This window comes from Pristiophorus japonicus, chromosome 5, assembly GCF_044704955.1.
Source record: "Pristiophorus japonicus isolate sPriJap1 chromosome 5, sPriJap1.hap1, whole genome shotgun sequence".
In the NCBI taxonomy this organism is placed as follows: domain Eukaryota; kingdom Metazoa; phylum Chordata; class Chondrichthyes; family Pristiophoridae; genus Pristiophorus; species Pristiophorus japonicus.
In genome coordinates this window covers 284,168,722-284,192,602 of record NC_091981.1, presented here as the reverse complement: position 1 = coordinate 284,192,602, position 23,881 = coordinate 284,168,722, and the positions used below count along the sequence as shown (strand labels likewise).

At 47.4% G+C, this 23,881-nt stretch overlaps 1 protein-coding gene across 1 annotated transcript in view; it reads left to right on the top strand.

Moving 5' to 3' along the window:
* The window catches only part of vipr1b (vasoactive intestinal peptide receptor 1b), a 99,361-nt gene that overhangs the window by 12,375 nt on the left and 63,105 nt on the right, over positions 1 to 23,881 (top strand). The window contains exons 3-4 of the mRNA XM_070880125.1: positions 12,944 to 13,051; positions 16,926 to 17,029. Coding sequence (XP_070736226.1) covers positions 12,944 to 13,051; positions 16,926 to 17,029 — 212 coding nt within the window. The remainder of the gene's footprint in view (positions 1 to 12,943; positions 13,052 to 16,925; positions 17,030 to 23,881) is intronic.

Genomic DNA, 23,881 nt, shown 5'->3' with positions numbered 1-23,881 from the left:
GAACCTGTGGAATTCTCTACCACAGAAAGTAGTTGAGGCCAATTCACTAAATATATTCAAAAGGGAGTTAGATGAAGTCCTTACTACTCGGGGGATCAAGGGTTATGGCGAGAAAGCAGGAAGGGGGTACTGAAGTTTCATGTTCAGCCATGAACTCATTGAATGGCGGTGCAGGCTAGAAGGGCTGAATGGCCTGCTCCTGCACCTATTTTCTATGTTTCTATGTTTCTATTAGCGCTAACAGGAGGTGCAAACGATGTGAATTTCTCCCCCAGGGCTCTATGTTCCTGTGCTGAGATTCCAATGTCATTCTAAGTATAGAAGTAGGCCCTTACGCCTGTCCTAAATTTGCTCCATGTGACCCTGACCCTGTGGCCGTCTGACCTTGCGCCCTGATGCAACCGACTGCAATGTTCTGGGTTTAGCTGCTCCAGCCTGTTAAGTATCTCAAAAGCTGCCATTGGTCAGAAGCTGAAAAGACAGACATCCACTTGACATGCTACTTACTCTACATTGTGCTGCCGGGTCTGCTGTAATAAGCCACTGAACATCAACATGTCAGTCATGATTTAGCAGTGGACGCCGTAATAATATAATATTTAACACCGTGATATTAAGTTAGCTTGGTGAAGAGAGGCCAAGATTCAGAGCTCACTGCTCCGTCTACCCGGGTCCTATTCAGTGATTGACAGGTCTCAGTGTGAACAGTGGTGAAGGCTGTTTATTCCTGTCAGACTCGCATCACAATCTCTCCAAATGGAACATAGGAGGAGGCCATTCAGCCCCTCGAGCCTGTTGCACCATTCGATTAGATCGTGGCTGATCTGTATCTTAACGCCATCTGCCCACCTTGCCGAACAAAAATCCGACCAGTCTCAGTTTTTGACATTTTCAAATGACCCCCCCCCCCCGGCCTCAAGAGCATTTTTGGGGGCGAGAGTTCTAGATTTCTACCAACCTTTGAATGGAAATGGAATGGTTTTCACAGTGTCTTTCTTGAAGGTGCTGGGCACAGAATTGCCCTCCATGGCCACGCCCGAGTGGCTATTTTTCACATGCGCTTAGAATAATATTGAATTTACAGAAACAGAAACAGTGCTGTGAAGCACTTTGGGACATGAAAGGCGCTATATAAATCCAAGTCTTTCTTTTCTTTGAAAGAGCTATCCAATTGATCCCACTCCCCCTGATCTTTCCCCATAGCCCTGCAAACCATTTCTTCATCAGCCAACATGAAGGCAGCATCTTTCGGAGGGGGTGGGGGTGGGGGGGTGCGATGCAGGGTTGGAGGGGGGTGGGGTCTGTTGGAGGGGGGTGGAGAGATTTCTGTAGAGGTAGAGGTTTGTTAAACCCAGGATTTGTGCGTGAGTGTACGCAGTCAATCAGAAGGGATTCCGGACGTTATATATATAAACTTGTATTTACTCTGTACAGCCACCAGAGGGCTCATCCCCTAGAGTCCCAAGGGATCCCATAATCCCTTGGGAGCACAGGTATTTAAGAAGGCTTCACAGGTTGGAGGGGCACTCTGGAGACCTGCAATAAAAGACTACGGTCACACTTTATTTTGAGCTCACAGTATTCAGTCTGACTCTTCATACACAATACCGGATTGTTCACATTAACACTCTAGAATTATTACTGACAGCTAGTCGCTTTACTGGAAGCAGCTGTATCGATAAATACTTCTGACGTTGCCCCCAAGGTGAGTGTGGGCAGGATTGCTTCTGTAGATTTGTAATGTGTGCGGTTTCTCACTTGTATATTCAGCGTGGCAGACATTTTGTTGCACTGCGGCCCTCTGATGAAGTGTACCGTCGCTAATTGGTGGGAAGTTGGCACAAGGGCCTAGGGGGAGCAGGACATGTCAGTTATAGTGATGTGCTTTAATATGGCCTTACTAAACAGTACAAATGCACACGAGGCCCAAACGAGAGAGAAGGTCACTCTGTGACCAGTAACCTTTATTAGCCAGCATTGAACTGGTGAAGATGGGTGGAGCTTCCCCTTTTATACCTGAAAGTGCAGGTTAGGAGTGTCTCCCACAAGTTCATCCCAATGTTCTCACAGTGTACAACTTAGGTCAGCTTATACATGGGTTACAATGACAGTTGAATACATGACATCACCTCCCCGCCAAAGTCTTATTGGGATCACAGGTTAAGTCTCTGGTGGTTTACGCTCCCTTGTAGAGCGCCTGAGTTGGGGCTCCGGTTGTTGGGCACTGGCCTGAGTGTCTGCTGTTTGCGGTGCCTCAGGCCTGTCCGGACTGCCCACAGTGACTGGGCTCTCCTCCACTTGGTTCCGGTGTTCGGTCACCTGTGGTGGAGTGAACTCGACACCGTGTTCTTCCTCTGCTTCTTCTATGGGGTTGCTGAACCTCCTTTTTGTTTGATCCACGTGTTTGCGACAGATTTGACCATTGGTAAGTTTAACTACCAGAATCCGATTCCCTTCTCTGGCAATCACAGTGCCTGCGAGCCATTTGGGCCCTGCAGCGTAGTTGAGGACAAAGACAGGGTCATTGACATCAATACATCGCGCCCTCGCATTCCCGTCATGGTAGTCACATTGTGACCGGCGCCTGCTCTCAACAATTTCTTTCAGGGTGGGCTGTATAAGGGATAACCTGGTTTTGAGCGTCCTTTTCATTAGCAGCTCTGCGGGTGGAACCCCTGTGAGTGAGTGTGGTCGGGATCTATTGGCCAATCGGAGACATGAAAAGTGGCTTTTTAGGGAACCCCCTTGGATTCTGAGCATCCTTGTTTGATTATCTGCACTGCCCATTCCGCCTGGCCGTTTGAGGCCGGCTTGAACGGTGCCGTTCTGACATGGTTGATACCATTATCTGCAATGAAGTCCTGGAATTCAATGCGAATTCCAGGAAACCTTCCCTTTTTTATTTTTACGCCAGACAGGGATGTACAATTGTTGTAGTTCATCCATGCGGTCTCTAAATGTCTGCCATTGCCCATCCAGAGTCAACCCCTTAAGTATAATTCGCCAATCTATCCTAGCCAATTCACGCCTCATACCTTCAAAGTTATCCTTTAAGTTCTGGACCATGGTCTCTGAATTAACTGTTTCATTCTCTATCCTAATGTAGAATTCCACCATATTATGGTCACTCTTTCCCAAGGGGCCTCGCACAACGAGATTGCTAATTAATCCTCTCTCATTACACAACACCCAGTCTAAGATGGCCTCCCCCCTAGTTGGTTCCTCGACATATTGGTCTAGAAAACCATCCCTTTTGCACTCCAGGAAATCCTCCTCCACCGTATTGCTTCCAGTTTGGTTAGCCCAATCTATATGCATATTAAAGTCACCCATTATAACTGTTGCACCTTTATTGCATGCACCCCTAGTTTCCTGTGTTGAACTCCCTGACCTCTTCTTCGGGTGTGTAGCTGGCCGTGTCAGTGCTGCTTCCTACTCATGCCCTGAGCTGGAGAATGTTATTAACTTTACATCTAATTTCCACCCTTCCCCTTACCATCTCGTGGTGCATCTCTGTCTTCTTCCCTTCCTTTCTTCGACTTCCCTATCACCGTCTGTAAGGAAATCTCTTAATTAAACGATTCCTCATGATTCAGCCTCGAACGCATTGTCCAAATGCAAGTTTATTACTCATAAGAACATAAGAACATAAGAATTAGGAACAGGAGAAGGCCATCTAGCCCCTCGAGCCTGCTCCGCCATTCAAAAAGACCATGGCTGATCTGGCTGTTGACTCAGCTCCACTTACCCGCCCGCTCCCCATAACCCTTAATTACCTTATTGGTTAAAAAACTGTGATTTGAATACATTCAATGAGCTAGCCTCAACTGCTTCCCTGGGCAGAGAATTCCACAGATTCACAGCCCTCTGGGAGAAGAAATTCCTTCTCAACTCGGTTTTAAATTGGCTCCCCCGTATTTTGAGGCTGTGCCCCCTAGTTCTAGTCTCCCCGACCAGTGGAAACAACCTCTCTGCCTCTATCTTATCTATCCCTTTCATTATTTTAAATGTTTCTATAAGATCACCCCTCATCCTTCTGAACTCCAACGAGTAAAGACCCAGTCTACTCAGTCTATCATCATAAAGTAACCCCCTCATATTCAGAATCAGCCTAGTGAATCGTCTCTGTACCCCCTCCAAAGCTAGTATATCCATCCTTAGGTAAGGTGACCAAAACTGCACGCAGTACTCCAGGTGCGGCCTCACCAATACCCTGGACAGTTGCAGCAGGACCTCCCTGCTTTTGTACTCCATCCCTCTCACAATGAAGGCCAACATTCCATTCACCTTCCTGATTACCTGCTGCACCTGAAAACTAACTTTTTGGGATTCATGCACAAGGACCCCCAGGTCCCTCTGCACCGCAGCATGTTGTAATTTCTCCCCATTCAAATAATATTCCCTTTTACTGTTTTTTTTCCCAAGGTGGATGACCTCACATTTTCCGACATTGTATTCCATCTGCCAAACCTTAGCCCATTCGCTTAACCTATCTAAATCTCTTTGCAGCCTCTCTGTGTCCTCTACACAACCCGCTTTCCCACTAACCTTTGTGTCATCTGCAAATTTTGTTACACTACACTCTGTCCCCTCTTCCAGGTCATCTATGTATATTGTAAACAGTTGTGGTCCCAGCACCGATCCCTGTGGCACACCACTAACCACCGATTTTCAACCCGAAAAGGACCCATTTATCCCGACTCTCTGCTTTCTGCTCGCCAGCCAATTCTCGATCCATGCTAATACATTTCCTCTGACTCCGCGTACCTTTATCTTCTGCAGTAACCTTTTATGTGGCACCTTATCGAATGCCTTTTGGAAATCTAAATACATCACATTCATCGGTACACCTCTATCCACCATGCTCGTTATATCCTCAAAGAATTCCAATAAATTAGTTGCACATGATTTCCCCTTCATGAATCCATGTTGCATCTGCTTGATTGCACTATTCCTATCTAGATGTCCCGCTATTTCTTCCTTAATGATAGTTTCAAGCATTTTCCCCACTACAGATGTTAAACTAACCGGCCTATAATTACCTGCCTTTTGTCTGCCCTCTTTTTTAAATAGAGGCGTTACATTAGCTGCTTTCCAATCCGCTGGTACCTCCCCAGAGTCCAAAGAATTTTGGTAGATTATAACGAATGCATCTGCTATAACTTCCGCCATCTCTTTTAATACCCTTTTAATACATCACGACCAGAGGACTTGTCTACCTTGAGTCCCATTTGCCTGTCCAGCGCTACCTCCCTAGTGATAGTGATTGTCTCAAGGTCCTCCCTTCCCACATTCCCGTAACCAGCAATTTTTGGCATGGTTTTTGTGTCTTCCACTGTGAAGACCGAAGCAAAATAATTGTTTAAGGTCTCAGCCATTTACACATTTCCCATTATTAAATCCCACTTCTCATCTTCTAAGGGACCAACATTTAGTTTAGAAACATAGAAACATAGACATAGAAACATAGAAAATAGGTGCAGGAGTAGGCCATTCGGCCCTTCTAGCCTGCACCGCCAATCAATGAGTTCATGGCTGAACATGCAAATTCAGTACCCCATTCCTGCTTTCTCACCATACCCCTTGATTCCCCTAGTAGTAAGGACTTCATCTAACTCCTTTTTGAATATATTTAGTGAATTGGCCTCAACAACTTTCTGTGGTAGAGAATTCCACAGGTTCACCACTCTCTGGGTGAAGAAATTCCTCCTCATCTCTGTCCTAAATGGCTTCCCCCTTATCCTTAGACTGTGTCCCCTGGTTCTGGACTTCCCCAACATTGGGAACATTCTTCCTGCATCTAACCTGTCTAACCCCGTCAGAATTTTAAACGTTTCTATGAGGTCCCCTCTCATTCTTCTGAACTCCAGTGAATACAAGCCCAGTTGATCCAGTCTTTCTTGATAGGTCAGTCCCGCCATCCCGGGAATCAGTCTGGTGAACCTTCGCTGCACTCCCTCAATAGCAAGAATGTCCTTCCTCAGGTTAGGAGACCAAAACTGTACACAATACTTCAGGTGTGGCCTCACCAAGGCCCTGTACAATTGTAGCAACACCTACCTGCCCCTGTACTCAAATCCCCTCGCTATGAAGGCCAACATGCCATTTGCTTTCTTAACCGCCTGCTGTACCTGCATGCCAACCTTCAATGACTGATGTACCATGACACCCAGGTCTCTTTGCACCTCCCCTTTTCCTAATCTGTCACCATTCAGATAATAGTCTGTCTCTCTGTTTTTACCACTAAAGTGGATAACCTCACATTTATCCACATTATACTTCATCTGCCATGCATTTGCCCACTCACTTAACCTATCCAAGTCGCTCTGCAGCCTCATAGCATCCTCCTCGCAGCTCACACTGCCACCCAACTTAGTGTCATCCGCAAATTTGGAGATACTACATTTAATCCCCTCGTCTCAATCATTAATGTACAGTGTAAACAGCTGGGGCCCCAGCACAGAACCTTGCGGTACCCCACTAGTCACTGCCTGCCATTCTGAAAAGGACCCATTTACTCCTACTCTTTGCTTCCTGTCTGACAACCAGTTCTCAATCCATGTCAGCACACTACCCCCAATCCCATGTGCTTTAACTTTGCACATTAATCTCTTGTGTGGGACCTTGTCGAAAGCCTTCTGAAAGTCCAAATATACCACATCAACTGGTTCTCCCTTGTCCACTCTACTGGAAACATCCTCAAAAAATTCCAGAAGATTTGTCAAGCATGATTTCCCTTTCACAAATCCATGCTGACTTGGACCTATCATGTCACCTCTTTCCAAATGCACTGCTATGACATCCTTAATAATTGATTCCATCATTTTACCCACTACCGATGTCAGGCTGACCGGTCTATAATTCCCTGTTTTCTCTCTCCCTCCTTTTTTAGTCACTTTTTTCCGCTTTATATATCGGTAAAAGCTTTTACTATCTGTTTTTATGTTTTGCGCAAGTTTACTTTCGTAATCTATCTTTCTTTTCTTTATTGCTTTCTTAGTCATTCTTTGCTGTCGTTTAAAATTTTCCCGATCTTCTAGTTTCCCACTAACCTTGGTTTTTAATTTGATACTCTCCTTTATTTCCTTGGTTATCCACGGCTGGTTATCCCTTCTCTTACTGCCCTTCTTTTTTACTGGAATATATTTTTGTTGAGCACTATGAAAGAGCTCCTTAAAAGTCCTCCACTGTTCCTCAATTGTGCCACCATTTAGTCTGTGTTCCCAGTCTACTTTAGCCAACTCTGCCCTCATCCCACTGTAGTCTCCTTTGTTTAAGCATAGTACGCTCATTTGAGACACTACTTCATCACCCTCAATCTGTATTACAAATTCAACCGTACTGTGATCACTCATTCTGAGAGGATCTTTTACTAGGAGATCGTTACCAATAATAGGAGACACCAATAGTATAAAAACTATTGCGGATATACAATAGACTCCTACAACCTGGTTTCCTGCAGAGCCAAGGTGATCAGGCTTGGCCTCTATAGGTGTCGGACTTCCGACATTCCCGGGAGCTCTCCCTACAACAAGATAGCTCCCTGTACTTTGTCACTGGTTCAAAACCCTACCAGGCATCCTTAAAGTACCTTCCCCCTTAATGTGAGTCATATCACATGATGCCCAGAATGTATATTGAAGCAAACCTTACCAAACCTTCAGACTTGATACAAAAGACCTCTTTAACTGTTAAACAGTTTAACCTGACATCTTTTCTTTACATTTCAAAAGGAACAGAATGACCAATACAATTCCAGAAAAAAATCATGATTTAAATGGAGAAAGATTGCAAAGTGCCGCAGTGCAGCGGGACCTGGGGGTACTTGTCCATGAAACACAAAAGGATAGTATGCAGGTACAGCAAGTGATCAGGAAGGCCAATGGTATCTTGGCCTTTATTGCAAAGGGGATGGAGTATAAAAGCAGGGAAGTCTTGCGACAGTTGTACAGGGTATTGGTGAGGCCACACCTGGAATACTGCGTGCAGTTTTGGTTTCCATATTTACGAAAGGATATATTTGCTTTGGAGGCAGTTCAGAGAAGGTTCACTAAGTTGATTCCAGAGATGAGGGGGTTGACTTTTGAGGAAAGGTTGAGTAGGTTGGGCCTTTACTCATTGTAATTCAGAAGAATGAGAGGTGATCTTATCGAAAAGTATAAGATTATGAGGAGGCTTGACAAGATGGATGCAGAGAGGATGTTTCCACTGATGGGGGAGACTAGAACTAGGGGGCATGATCTTAGATTAAGGGGCCAAGCATTTAAAACAGAGATGAGGAGAAATTTCTTCTCTCAGAGGGTTGTAAATTTATGGAATTCGCTGCCTCAGAGAGCTGTGGAAGCTGGGACATTGAATAAATTTAAGACAGAAATAGACAGTTTCTTAAAGGATATGGGGTTATGGGGAGCAGACGGGGAAATGGAGCTGAGTCCATGATCGGATCAGCCATGTTCTTATTGAATGACAGAGCAGGCTCGAGGGGCCTTATGGCCTACTCCTGTTCCTATTTCTTTTGTTCTTATGTTTATAATTAATGTGATACTACTTGAAGGCTTCCATTGTTCTGGCCAATTCCTGATACTAGCACCTCACATGCGATATAGCCATCCTGTCTGCTATTTGCTACTTTGAGGCCAAAGACCGCCATAAGTGGAGGAAGTGCATCCGGGAGGGCGCTGAGCTCCTCGAGTCTCATCGCCGAGAGCATGCAGAAACCAAGTGCAGGCAGCGGAAGGAGCGTGCGGCAAACCAGTCCCACCCACCCTTTCCTTCAATGACTGTCTGTCCCACCTATGACAGAGACTGTAATTCCTGTATTGGACTGTTCCGTCACCTAAGAACACATTTTTAGAGTGGAAGCAAGTTTTCCTCAATTTTGAAGGACTGCCTATGATGATGATATTTGCTGCTCCTTCCAGAGATCGTGGCGGAGATGTGGCGAATGTTTGTGGCGGAGGTGCGGCCTATGAGGGTACAGGGCCCAGAAGAGCCGAGGGCCCAGAGGCAGCATGGGCCTGCCCACACTGCGATAATTGTGCGCACTAGGTCTGTGCAGCAGAGCAGGTCTCCAGTCGTCCTGGTTAACCCTTGCCACTGGATAAAGGCCTAGCTCTGTCAAGCCCGTATGATGGCTGATGTGCAACGGTCACCACACGTTTAAAAAAGGTTCGAGACACAGACATCTTCCACCCCTTCAACTGGAGTTCAGGACTGGAATATCGGGTCCTTCATTGAAACATCTGTGAACTCGTATGGAAGCAAGTCATCCTCGTTCGAGGGACTGCCTATGATGATGATATTTGCGACTCCCATTGTCCTGACTAATCTCCAACATCAGCACATCCTAACGGCCTAGAGATATGATGACTGACCTTACACAGAGCAAATTCTCGCACCGTCGCTGTGGACAGACAAGGGTTATGACAAGAGGTCACTGGCCTGAAACGTTAACCCTACCTTCCACTCTCCAGAAATGCTGAGTTTTTCCAGCATTCAATCCCGTTTTTTTTTTAAATTCTGGTCTTCATACACGTTTGGATGTTGTATCATTACAAGGACGCAGTTATACGGAGGGCGGAAGATTCTACGCGCTGCGATCAAGTACGCGGACTCCTGCACTTGCCGACATTTGCCACACAAGTACCGCAATTTGCATAAAGGGGCGGAGAAAATAACTGGGTGGTGTCTGAGCAACAACCAATCCCTTGCTGTGTTTATGGGACAGCTACCGTCCAGTTGCCATTGACGGCTATCCCTCGTCCTGACCTGAAACAACTTATGAATTTATCCCCCTTCCTCTCCACCAAAAGGACCAGTAAAATTGCACGATCCCTGGTGTGGCCTTTACAACAAAATAAAGTGAATTAACTTCACTGTTATCGCACTGGCCGATGGATTGCTTTGAGGTGCAATGGCTCTCGTCATGCAGGCAAATTCGGCGGCCATTTTGTGTCGCCAGTGTGCCACTATGACGTGAATGGCCACCTGATCTGTGTTTGCTGGTGTGGGTTGGGGGATGGGCCTTTGCCAGGACCCCGGTAGAGCTCTACTGGGAAAGGCAGGAAAAAAAAAACTGATTTTAAACCTCTCGCCCAAATCTAGGCCGGAAAAAAAAAAGTCTTCTGTGAAATTCCTCTCTGACCCTCGGGAAACGATCACAGTGAGTTCCAGGAGACCGCGGTGCCAGAGATGCGCATCACCCTGATATCCGAGCTGCCTCTTGTACGCAGCGATACCAGCCTCAGCCTGGAACCCGGCCAGCTCCCTTGTGCGTTTTACTCTGCACCGACCTGTATGACACCTGACCTATTTCAAGGTGGAAAATGCTTTATTCACCAACACGAACAGCCCAGTTTTCATGACCTCAGGAACTCCCAAACGCGCTTGACAGCCAATGATGTAATTTTGAGGGGTGGTCACTGTTGTAATGTGGGAAACATGGCAGCCAATTTGAGCACAGCAAGCTCCCAAACAATGTGACAACGACTGGATAATCCGTTGGTGAGTGGAGTCGGTTGAGGGATAAATATTGTTCCAGGACACCAGGGAGAGCTCGGAAGGCGATCATGAGGGTGGAGGTGATCGGTGGGTGGGGGAGGGGGGAGCGGGGAGGGGGGGGGGGTTTGGCAGTCAGGTGGGGGGGGGGGGGGGGCCACCTACGGTCTTTGGGGCTGCCCTGGAGCTGGGAGACAGCACTTCTGATCCTCCGGGCTCCACATTCAGGTAAGTATTGTTGAAAGAAAAACGACCTTTTTGGTGGCAGTCTCCGGCGGTCCCTTTAAGGATGTACGTTCAAGTCAAGTTGGTGAATGTACGCTGAATTGGAAATGCTCTCACATCCACTGTTGTGCTTCACTGAAGTTCCAGTGACGGCAGTCCTCACATATTGTATTCAGCGGAAGAGCCTCCGCAGTGCTACCCGGCATCTGACAGATTAATGATCGTCCGATACCTTCCGAATGTGCTGCTGCTGATTCCGAAGCTTTATAATGACAGCTTCAGGTGTTAGATAATGCTGATATGTTTGACTGCAATATCTTAACAAAAGGCCAGAAAATATCCCACGCCTTCTTTTGTTACAATAATCTGAATAATTAGCTCGCCAGATTTCATCAGCAATGCTCGATAATGGCCATTACAATTCATCCAGACATGTTGAGAAATAGAAAGGACGGAAGGAAGGAATCAAGGAAAGAAGGACGGTAGGAAGGAATCAATCACTTTTGTTATGTAGGCAAACAGTGTCAGCCGTGACTCAGTGGGTAGCATTCTTGACTCTGAGTCAGGAGGTTGTGGGTTCAAGTCCCACTCCAGAGACTTGAGCACATAAATCTAGGCTGACATTCTAATGGTGTACTGAGAGAATGCTGCACTGTCGGAGGTGCCGTCTTTCAGGTGAGGCGTTAAACCAAGGCCCCGTCTGCTCTCTCAGGTGGATGAAAAAGATCCCATGGCAATATTTCAATGAAGAGCAGGGGAGTTATCCCTGGTGTCCTGGTCAATATTTATCCCTCAACCAACATCACAAAGACAGATGATCACATTGCTATTTGTTGTGCACAAGTTGGCTGCCATGTTTTCCACCTTGCAACAGTGACTGCACTTCAAAAGTACGTCATTGGCTATAAAGCGCTTCGGAACATCTTGAGGTCATGAAAGGCGCGATATAAATGCAAGTCTTTCTTTTCCCATCAAACACTGGATCTCTCGTAGGTCTCAAGATAAAAGAGGATTTGAATATTGTGCCCACATCCACATACAGCCTTTCCCTGGGAATTGAAATTCTTCTGCGTGGTATTTTTAACACACTTGTGAATGAATGTGTCTATCAAATTCTTGTTTGCGTTATTTTGACAAAGTCATTATAGAAAGAAAGAGTTTTACATTTGTATAGCGCCCATCATGTCCTCAGAATATCCCAAAGTGCCTCACAGCCAATGTTTTACTTTTGAAGTATAGTGAACTGGAATAATGTAGGCAAATGGAATATTATAGGAAGACGACCACAAATTACAGGAGGACATTAATAAACTCACAGAATGGGCATATCATTGGCAAATGAAGTTTAACACAGATAAATGTGAGGTATTACGTTTTGGTAGGAAGAATAGGGAGGTCACTTATTTCTTGGAGGGTGAGAGTCTGGGTGGGGTAGAGGAGCAAAGGGATCTCGGAGTACAAATACACAAATCACTAAAAGTTGCGACACAGGTTAGCAAAACCATTAAAAAAAGCAAACCAAGCACTCGGGTTTATTTCTTGAGGTATAGAATTGAAAAGTAGGGAAGTTATGCTAAACCTGTATCGAACCTTGGTTAGATCACACTTGGAGTACTGCGTACAGTTCTGGTCGCCATATTATAAAAAGGATATAGAGGCACTGGAGAGGGTGCAGAGAAGATTTACAAAGATTATACCAGAAATGCGAGGGTATGCATATCAGGAAAGGATGAACAAGCTGGGCTTCTTTTCTCTTGAAAAAAGAAGGCCGAGGGGTGACCTAATAGAAATCTTAAAAATTATGAAAGATTTTGATAGAGTGGATGCAGAGAGAATGTTTCCATTTGTGGGGAAGAGTATAACTAGAGGCCATCAATATAAGATAGTCACCAAGAAATCCAATAGAGAATTCAGAAGAAACTTCTTTACCCAAAGAGTGGTGAGAATGTGGAACTCACTACCATAGGGAGTAGTTGAAGCGAATAGTATAGATGTATTTAAGGGAAGGATATGATTACAAGCAGTTACCGGCAGCGCAAAGGTGGAGAGTAATATGGCGGCCGCCGCCATTTAATCGCCATTTCATGGCACTACGGAATGGCGGTAAGTACATGAATTTTTTGCCCCTAGTGTTTTCTGGTCGAATGTTTTTAAGTTCGTATTTTTACGGACTAACGTTTTAGGATCTAATCATTTTAAAGCCGAATGTTTTCATTTGCAGGATGCAGAGGAATGTGGGACAATATAACCTGCTGGCCTCCCGCTGAAGTTGGGGAGATGGTCATGATGCCTTGTCCACTGCTGCCTGCCCTTTTCATGGATGTTGAAGGTAACTCCCGACTCTCGCTGCCTTTTGCTCCCGTGTTATTGATTCACTAATCTTGCGTAGGTGGGTAGTTAGGCTCCGATACAACATGCCCTAAAGTGATGAATTAGTACCATGACCTACCTCACCTCGCAAAGCGTTCTCTACCCCCCAATGCCCTGCCTGTGATTAGGCACTCGGTGCGTGAGGCAGCCTGAGCAGAAGTGACCATCCCGTGACTTGATGGTACCTTGACATATTGACGTTACCATCTGCCTGTTTCACCAACAGTTTGTGCTGAAGTTTGCTGACGATACAAAGATAGGAGGAAAAGCAATAGAAACATAGAAACATAGAAAATAGGTGCAGGAGTAGGCCATTTGGCCCTTCGGGCCTGCACCACCATTCAATCAGATCATGGCTGATCATTCACCTCAGTACCCCTTTCCTACTTTCACTCCATACCCCTTGATCCCTTTAGCCATAAGGGAGATATCTAATTCCCTCTTGAATATATCCAATGAACTGGCATCAACAACTCACTGCGGTAGAGAATTCCACAGGTTAACAACTCTCTGACTGAAGAAGTTTCTCCTCATCTCAGTCCTAAATGGCTTACCCGTTATCCTTAGACTGTGTCCCCTGGTTCTGGACTTCCCCAACATCGGGAATATTCTTCCTGCATCTAACCTGTCCAGTCCCGTCAGAATTTTATATGTTTCTATGAGATCCCCTCTCATCCTTCTAAACTCCAGTGAATACAGGCCCAGTCGATCCAGTCTCTCCTCATATGTCAGTCCTGCCATCCCAGGAATCAGTCTGGTGAACATTCGCTGCACTCCCTCAATAGCAAGAACGTCCTTCCTCAGATTAGGAGACCAAAACTGAACACAATATTCCAGGGGAGGCCTCACCAAGGCCCTGTACAACCGCAGTCAGACCTCCCTGCTACTATACTCAAATCCCCTAGCTATGAAGGCCAACATACCATTTGCCTTCTTCACCGCCTGTTGTACCTGCATGCCAACTTTCAATGACTGATGTACCATGTCACCCAGGTCTCATTGCACCTCCCCTTTTCGTAATCTGCCGCCATTCAGATAATATTCTGCCTTCGTGTTTTTGCCACCAAAGTGGATAACCTCACATTTATCCACATTATACTGCATCTGCCATGCATTTGCCCACTCACCTAACCTGTCCAAGTCACCCTGCAGCCTCTTAGCGTCTTCCTCACAGCTCACACCGCCACCCAGCTTAGTGTCATCTGCAAACTTGGAGATATTACACTCAATTCCTTCATCCAAATCATTAATGTATATTGCAAATAGCTGGGGTCCCAGCACTGAGCCCTGCGGCACCCCACTAGTCACTGCCTGCCATTCTGAAAATGACCTGTTTATTCCTACTCTTTGCTTCCTGTCTGCCAACCAGTTCTCTATCCACATCACTACATTACCCCCAATACCATGTGCTTTAATTTTGCACACCAATCTCTTGTGTGGGACCTTGTAAAAAGCCTTTTGAAAGTCCAAATACACCACATCCACTGATTCTCCCTTGTCCACTCTACTAGTTACATCCTCAAAAAATTCCAGAAGATTTATCAAGCATGATTTCCCTTTCATAAATCCATGCTGACTTGGACCGATCCTGTCACTGCTTTCCAAATGCGCTGCTATTTCATCTTTAATAATTGATTCCAACATTTTCCCCACTACTGATGTCAGGCTATAATTACCAGTTTTCTCTTTCTCTCCTTTTTTTAAAAGTGGTGTTACATTAGCTGCCCTCCAGTCCATAGGAACTGATCCAAAATCGATAGACTGTTGAAAAATGATCACCAATGCATCCACTATTTCTAGGGCCACTTTCTTAATTACTCTGGGATGCAGACTATCAGGCCCCGAGGATATATCGGCCTTCAATCCTATCAATTTCCCGAACACAATTTCCTGCCTAATAAGGATTTCCTTCAGTTTCTCCTTCTCACTAGACCCTCGGTCCCCTAGTATTTCCGGAAGGTTATTTGTGTCTTCCGTTGTGAAGACAGAACCAAAGTATTTGTTCAACTGGTCTGCCATTTCTTTGTTCCCCATTATAAATTCACCTGAATCTGACTGCAAGGGACCTACATTTGTGTTCACTAATCTTTTTCTCTTCACATATCTATAGAAGCTTTTGCAGTCAGTTTTTATGTTCCCAGCAAGCTTCCTCTCATACTCTATTTCCCCCCTCCTAATTAAACTCTTTGTCCTCCTCTGCTGAATTCTAAATTTCTCCCAGACCTCAGGTTTGCTGCTTTTTCTGGCCAATTTATATACCTCATCCTTGGATTTAACACTATCCTTAATTTCCCTTGTTAGCCACGGTTGAGCCACCTTCCCCATTTTATTTTTATAATGTGTGAGGAGGACACAAAAAACCTGCAAAAGGACATAGACAGGCTAAGTGAGTGGGCAAAAATGTGGTAGATGGAGTATAATGTTGGAAAGTGTGAGGTCATGCACTTTGGCAGAAAAAAAATCAAAGAGCAAGTTATTATTTAAATGGAGAAAGATTGTAAAGTGCTGCAGTACAGCGGGACCTGGGGGTACTTGTGCATGAAACACAAAAGGATAGTATGCAGGTACAGCAAGTGATCAGGGGGGGCCAATGGAATCTTGGCCTTTATTGCAAAGAGGATGGAATAAAAAAGCAGGGAAGTCATGCTACAGTTATACAGGGTATTGGTGAGGCCACACCTGGAATACTGCGTGCAGTTTTGGTTTCCATATTTACGAAAGGAGACAGTTCAGAGAAGGTTCACTAGGTTGATTCCAGAGATGAGGGGGTTTACTTATGAGGAAAGGTTGAGTAGGTTAGGCCTCTACTGATTGGAATTCAGAAGAATGAGAGGTGATCTTATCAAAATGTATAAGATTATAAGATTGATAGGGTGGATGCAGAGAGGATGTTTCCACTGATAGGGGAGACTAGAACTAGAGGGCATGATCTTAGAATAAGAGGCCGCCCATTTAAAACTGAGATGAGGAGACATTTCTTCTCTCAGAGGGTTGTAAATCTGTGGAATTCGCTGCCTCAGAGAGCTGTGGAAGCTGGGACATTGAATAAATTTAAGACAGAAATAGACAGTTTCTTAAACGATAAGGGAATAAGGGGTTATGGGGAGCGGGCGGGGCAGTGGAACTGAGTCCATGATCAGATCAGCCATGATCGTATTAAATGGTAGAGCAGGCTCGAGGGGTCGTATGGCCTACTCCTGCTCCTATTTCTTATGTTTTTATATGGTGTTAACCAGTGGCTCAGTGGATAGTGCTGATGCTTCTGAGTCAGAGGTTGCGGGGTCAAGTCCCACTCCAGAGTCTTGAACACATAAATCTCGGCTGATACTCCAGTGCAGTACTGAGGTAGCGCTGTAATGTCGGAGGTGCAGCCTTTTGGATGAGAGATTAAACCAAGGGCCCCGTCTCCTCTCTCGGGCAGATGTAAAAGATCTCACGGCACTGTTTCGAAGAAGAGCAACAGAAGTTATCCCCTGGTGTCCTGGCCAATATTTATTCCACAACCACCATCACTAAAATAGATCATCAGGTCATTGTCACATTGCTGTTTGTGGGAGCTTGCTGTGCATAAATTGGATGCTGTATTTCCTACGTTACAACAGTGACTACACTTCAAAAGTACGTCATTGGCTGCAAAGTGCTTTGAGACATCCTGAAATTGTGAGAGGTGCTATATAAATGCAAGTCTTTCTTTACGTGGCTCGTTCCTGTGATGTGCCTTGGGTTGTTTTACTACGTTAATGCCGCTGTATAAATGCAAGTTATTGTTGGTACGTCACAATTCGGTGCCTGTCCGAAATAATTTTTAAAAACTCAAAACATTTTCCTTCCAGCCAACGTCAGTAGGAACTGTACGAGCAAAGGTTGGACCAATCTGTCGCTTGACTATTTTTTGGCCTGTGGATACAACGGCAACAGCACACCATCCAACAATGAGGTTTGTCAGCTTCTAATTACTGTTCCTGATTGGGCGTTTCCGGCGTCTCATCGAGTGACGCAAGCGTAATTCAAAATGGCCGACTGCGAGGGCGGACGCCCCTGGCAACAGCCGTCGCTCAGAAAAATGGTTGGGGCCTCTGATTTTCCCTCCGTTTAACTGAATAACAAATCAGGTTAACAAGGCCATAAAAGCGCATAAAAAGCACTGGGGTTCATTTCTAGAGGGATAGAATTGAAAATCCATTTCAGCAGCGAGCTCATCTGCAGAGTTAAAGGTCAGTCCTTCCCGCAGGGCAAAGTTGTGCAAAGCGCAACAGGCCACCACAATTCTTGCCACTTTCACAGGACTGTACTGCAATGTCCCCCCTGACCTGTCCAGGCAGCGGAAGAACATAAGAACATAAGAAATAGGAGCAGGAGTAGGCCATACGGCCCCTCGAGCCTGCTGCGCCATTTAATAAGATCATGGCTGATCTGATCATGGAATCAGCTCCACTTCCCTGCCCGCTCCCCATAACCCCGTATTCCCATATCATTTAAGAAACTGTCTATTTCTGTCTTAAATTTATTCAATGTCCCAGCTTCCACAGCTCTCTGAGGCAGCGAATTCCACAGATTTGCAACCCTCTGGGAGAAGAAATTTCTCCTCATCTCAGTTTTAAATGGGCGGCCCCTTATTCTAAGATCGCTCCCCCTAGTTCTATTCCTAAGCATGATTTCAGAACCCCGATGGTCCTCTCGACCACTTGCCGTATGGGCCCCGTGTTGGGGTGGAGTGTAGAATGTTTCGGTGTAAGGAGTGTCACGGTTGTGTGGGGTGGACTGGATGGTCCGGGTGCTCATTACCTTTCCGCCATTGTTCATTGTTCATAGGTTTATATGTAACCTTCAGGGCTGCTGACCGAGGGCCTTGCGGCTGTTTTTCGGCCGGCGCGGACACGATGGGCCAAAATGGCCTCCTTCTGCGCTGTAGTTTTCTATGTTTCTATGTGTACGCAGTTGTATCACTCCTCTGCCTCATTCTTGGTCCTGCGGTACGGTGTCGGTGGCCACGGTTTTAGCGGGTAGCCCTTGTCGCCCAATATCCACGCGGATCCTGGAGGCAGTGTGCTGGGAGCGCCAGAAGAGTCTGAGTGATGGAGGACGAAGGCTGATGGAGGCAGTTCAGAGAAGGTTCACTCAGTTGATTCCGGCGATGAGAGGGTTGACTTATGAAGATAAGTTGAGTAGGTTGGGCCTCTAACTCATTGGCGTTCAGAAGAATGAGAGGTGATCTTATCGAAACATATAAGATAATTAGGGGGCTCGAAAAGGTGGATGCAGAGAGGATGTTTCCACTGATAGGGGAGGCTAGAACTAGGGGATATAGTCTCAGAATAAGGGGCCGCCCATTTAAAACTGAGATGAGGAAGAACTTTTTCTCTCAGAGGGTTGTAAATCTGTGGAATTCTCTACCCCACAGATAAGGCGGAGATAGACAGATTTTTGTACGATAAGAGAGTAAAGGGTAATGGGGAGCAGGCAGGGAACTGGAGCTGAGTCCATGATCAGATCAGCCATCATCGTATTAAATGGCGGAGCAGGCTCGAGGGGCCAGGTGGCCTACTCCTGCTCCTATTTCTTATGTTCTTATGAAGGCGTCATGAGTGCTTCCCCGGTGATCTTCATTCACGTTTAGGACCCTGAGTTGCACATCACAGAAGATCATTACATTTAAGGGATGATATCCTGTTGATTTTATGTCACACGTGCATCAGTTTGTGCCTTCAATGCAATGTGGGTTCCATCGACGGCCCCAATCACTTTTGGGAAGCCAGCAAATTCTATAAAATGCAAGGGCACTCCCTTTTGCTGTGGAGCAGACAAGTCAAAGTGAATGAACTCAGAGGCCCTCTGGAATATGGCATCCGTGACCTGGTGAATGCAGGGCCCGGTAGCACACTGGCTGATGTTTGAAATGTCACCGGCGCTTGTCTGAAATGACCCTGATGCAAAGAAGTTCAGTGCGGTGGTTACCTTCATGGACACAGACATAGAAAACACAGAAAATAGGTGCAGGAGTAGGCCATTCAGCCCTTCAAGCCTGCACCGCCATTCAATGAGTTCATGGCTGAACATGCAACTTCAGTACCCCATTCCTGCTTTCTCGCCATACCCCTTGATCCCCCTAATGGTAAGGACTACATCGAACTCCTTTTTGAATATATTTAGTGAATTGGCCTCAACAACGTTCTGTGGTAGACAAGGCAGGGCGGGTCTTCGAGCGTGTTTGAAGGTCGTCCTTCAACATGTCACACAGTCATCCGATTGCCTCTTTGCTAAAGGGGAGCCGCCTTACACCCAACTCCTCCGAAATCATTTCAAATGATAGCCTCTCCCTGCACACTCTCCAGGGTGGGTAAAAGTTCCTCTTGATCAGGCGGCAGTCATGGTTCCTCCATCTTCTTTGTTGTTCCCTGAGACGTTCAATTCTACGTGCCAGCATCACACAGAGTACCGGGACACAGTCGTCATGAGGCATGTTTCCCCCTCCCAGGATTCTTTAAATAGATGCAGTACATGTCGGAAAAAAAATGAAAGAGTTGTAAAAATCATTTTAATAAAGTGCGGCGGTAGAAATTCACGTTGGTAACTGATCGGCACCAGTCATACCCGCCTGATAAATATATAAAACGGAAGAGAGTGACTAAAGTAAATGTTGGTCCCTTAGAAGATGAGAAGGGGGATTTAATAATGAGAAATGTGGAAATGGCTGAGACCTTAAACAATTATTTTGCTTCGATCTTCACAGTGGAAGACACAAAAACCATGCCAAAAATTGCTGGTCACGGGAATGTGGGAAGGGAGGACCTTGAGACAATCACTATCACTAGGGGGGTAGTGCTGGACAGGCTAATGGGACTCAAGGTAGACAAGTCCCCTGGTCCTGATGAAATGCATCCCAGGGTATTAAAAGAGATGGCGGAAGTTATAGCAGATGCATTCATTATAATCTACCAAAATTCTCTGGACTCTGGGGAGGTACCAGCGGATTGGAAAGCAGCTAATGTAACGCCTCTGTTTAAAAAAGGGGGCAGACAAAAGGCAGGTAACTATAGGCCGGTTAGTTTAACAACGGTAGTGGGGAAAATGCTTGAAGCTATCATTAGGGAAGAAATAGCGGGACATCTAGATAGGAATAGTGCAATCAAGCAGATGCAACATGGATTCATGAAGGGGAAATCATGTGCAACTAATTTATTGGAATTCTTTGAGGATATAACGAGCATGGTGGATAGAGGTGTACCGCTGAATGTGATGTATTTAGATTTCCAAAAGGCATTCGATAAGGTGCCACATAAAAGGTTACTGCAGAAGATAAAGGTACGCGGAGTCAGAGGAAATGTATTAGCATGGATAGAGAATTGGCTGGCTAACAGAAAGCAGAGAGTCGGGATAAATTGGTCCTTTTCGGGTTGAAAATCGGTGGTTAGTGGTGTGCCACAGGGATTGGTGCTGGGACCACAACTGTTTATAATATACATAGATGACCTGGAAGAGGGGACAGAGTGTAGTGTAACAAAATTTGCAGATGACACAAAGATTAGTGGGAAAGCGGGTTGTGTAGAGGACACAGAGAGGCTACAAAGAGATTTAGATAGGTTAAGCAAATGGGCTAAGGTTTGGCAGATGGAATACAATGTCGGAAAATGTGAGGTCATCCACCTTGAGAAAAAAAACAGTAAAAGGGAATATTATTTGAATGGGGAGAAATTACAACATCCTGCGGTGCAGAGGGACCTGGGGGTCCTTGTGCATGAAACTCTTTTGAGTTTACCTGAAAAAAAACATAAACATTAAACCATGCCACCCACCTGGGTGACACAGCAGACATTTTCAAGGCCCCTTTTTTTCCTTTTTTTGTGTTTTTTTTTCTTTTTTTCCCCTTTTTTTGGTTTTTTTTTTTTTGTTTTTTTTTTTGTTTTTTTTGGGCGCTAAAATCACATTTTTACAAGTGCCCCCTATAAAAGGGGAGGGGGGCACTAAAAGCACCGGCAATTAAAACAAATTAAACTTTAAAACGTAAAATCAAATTAAAATTTGGTTGCCGGGCGTGATGATGCACTCCAGTCCCTCCGGTGCCCACCTCTCGCGGAAGGCCGCGAGCATACCGGTGGACACCGCGTGCTCCATCTCCAAGGACACCCTGGACCGGATGTAAGAGCGGAAGAGAGGCAGGCAGTCAGGTTGAACGACCCCCTCGACCGCCCGCTGCCTGGACCGGCTGATGGCACCCTTGGCCGCGCCCAGGAGCAGTCCTACGAGGAGGCCCTAGGACCTACCCGCTCCCCTCCGCACAGGGTGCCCAAAGATCAGGAGAGTGGGACTGAAGTGCAGCCAGAATTTCAGGAGCAGCCCCTTCAAATAATGGAACAGGGGCTGCAACCTTGTGCACTCAATAAAAACATGGAACACGGACTCCTCCAGACCGCAGAAATTGCAGGCGGCCTGGAAGTCCGTGAACCGGCTTAAAAATTTGTTGCACGGCACTGCTCCGTGCACCACCCTCCAGGCCAAGTCCCCGATGAATAGGGGGAGGACCCCTGCGTAGAGTGCCCTCCATCGGGGACCCCCGCCTCCTCCGGACGGCAAGATAGTACGCCATGGCGTGTCCGGATGGCAGGCGAGGATGGCAAAGTTGAGAGTGTGCAGGAGCAGCCCGTACAAGAAACCCCTCCGCGCGGAACTGAAAGGCACGGAGGGGATTTCCCCGAGGCGGCTCAAGTTGTGAGGCGCCGGCCCCCGAGGGAGGTTCCGGGGTTTGGCGCCGATGAGGAATTCCGTCCGGACGGGGGTCAGTTCGGACGGGATCTCCCCACGTGCTTGAGCCTCCTCGATGCACCTAACGGAGTCAGGGCCCAGAGCTGTTTTTAGCGACTCGATGGCATCGGCCACGTGGCGGACGTTGGCAGAATTTAGGCGCCGCGCCAGCGTGTCTGGCGCCATCCAGCCCGCTCCTCCGCCATCGAGCAGGTCCCTGACCCTGTTCACCTCACCAGCCACAGCCCTCTCTTCCGACCGCCACATAAAACCTCGGTCGTGGAGGTACGGATTCCCGAGCAGCGGCTCCTGCAGGACAGCCGCCACTCCAGCCGGCGGAGAGCTGCGCTTGGTGGAGACTTTGTTCCAGACCCTGATGAGGTCCCTGTAAAAGACAGGCAGCTCCCGGAGGGCGGTCCTGACACCCCCCAAGTTCACAAACAGGAGCTGCGTGTCGTAGTTGAGGTCGCACTGCTGGCGGAAGAAATACGTCGCCAGAGCGCACCACCTAGGAGGGGGCTCGACGTAAAGGTATCTCTGCAGGGTCTGAAGACGGAAAGTCGCGAGCTGGGTGCTGACGCACACCAACGACTGACCGCCCTCCTCAAGCGGGAGACTCAAGACCGCAGCAGAGACCCAGTGCTTCCTGTTGTTCCAGAAGAAGTCCACCAGCTTCTTCTGTATCTTGGCGACAAACGCAGGGGGAGGGGTCAAAGTGACCAGCCGGTACCACAACATTGTGGCCACCAGCTGGTTTATGACTAGCGCTCGACCCCTGTAGGACAGCACTCGGAGCAGTCCTGTCCAGCGCCCTAGGCGAGCGGCGACCTTGGCCTCCAGCTCCTGCCAGTTCGCCGGCCAGGCTCCCTTGTCGGGGCTAAGGTAGACTCCCAGATAGAGGAGATGGGTCGTGCTCCAGGCAAAAGGCCTGAGCTCCTCCGGCAGGGAGTCCATCCGCCACTGACCCACCAGGAGTCCGGAACATTTCTCCCAGTTGATCCTGGCGGAGGACGCGGCCGAGTAAATCTCCTGGCACTCACGCATCCTCCGCAGGTCAGCGGGATCCTCTACCGCGAGGAGCACGTCATCGGCGTAAGCCGAGAGGACGACCTCCACGCCCGGCCCTTGCAGAGCCAGTCCCGTCAACCTCGTCCGCAAGAGGCGCAGGAAAGGCTCCACGCAAACGGCGTATAACTGGCCGGACATGGGGCATCCCTGGCGCACCCCTCTCCTAAAGCGAAGGGGCGCCGTCAAGGACCCGTTAACCTTAATCAGACACTCTGCGGCAGCGTACAAAAGTTGGATCCGGGCAACGAAATGCGTCCCGAACCCGAAAGCGCGCAGAGTTCCGAGCAGATAGTCGTGATCCACCCTGTCGAACGCCTTCTCTTGGTCGAGGGATAGGAAGGCGACCGACAGACCAGCCTCCTGGGAACAATGGATGAGGTCCCGGACCAGATGGATGTTATCGGGAATTATCCGGCCCGGGACCATGTAGGACTGGTCGGGGTGGATCATGTGGTCCAGCACGGCACCAAGGCGAGCAGACATCGCCCTGGCGAAGATTTTGTAGTCCGTGCTGAGGAGGGAGACCGGGCGCCAGTTCTTAAGGAGGCAGAGATCGCCCTTCTTAGGCAGCAGGACGATGACTGCCCTGCGCCAAGAGAGGGGCATCTCCCCGGTCGCCAGACTTTCCCCCAGGACCCGCGCGTAGTCGCTCCCCAGGACGTCCCAGAATACCCTGTGGAACTCCACGGTCAGCCCGTCCAGCCCCGGGGATTTTCCCCTCGAGAGCCGGGCGAGGGCACCAGTCAGCTCCGCCAGGCTTAGCGGAGCTTCCAAATTTTCGCCGCCCTCCGGGCTGACCTTCGGCAGGTCCTCCCACAAAACTCTACACGCTTCCTCGCTGGACGGATCCGGAGAGAACAGAGCCCCGTAATATTCACGGGCCCTGTTGTTGACGCCCTCCGGATCCGAGACGAGAGAGCCGTCGTCGGCCAGCAGCGTCAAGAGCTACTTACGGACACTCTGCCTTTTTTCCAGCGAGTAG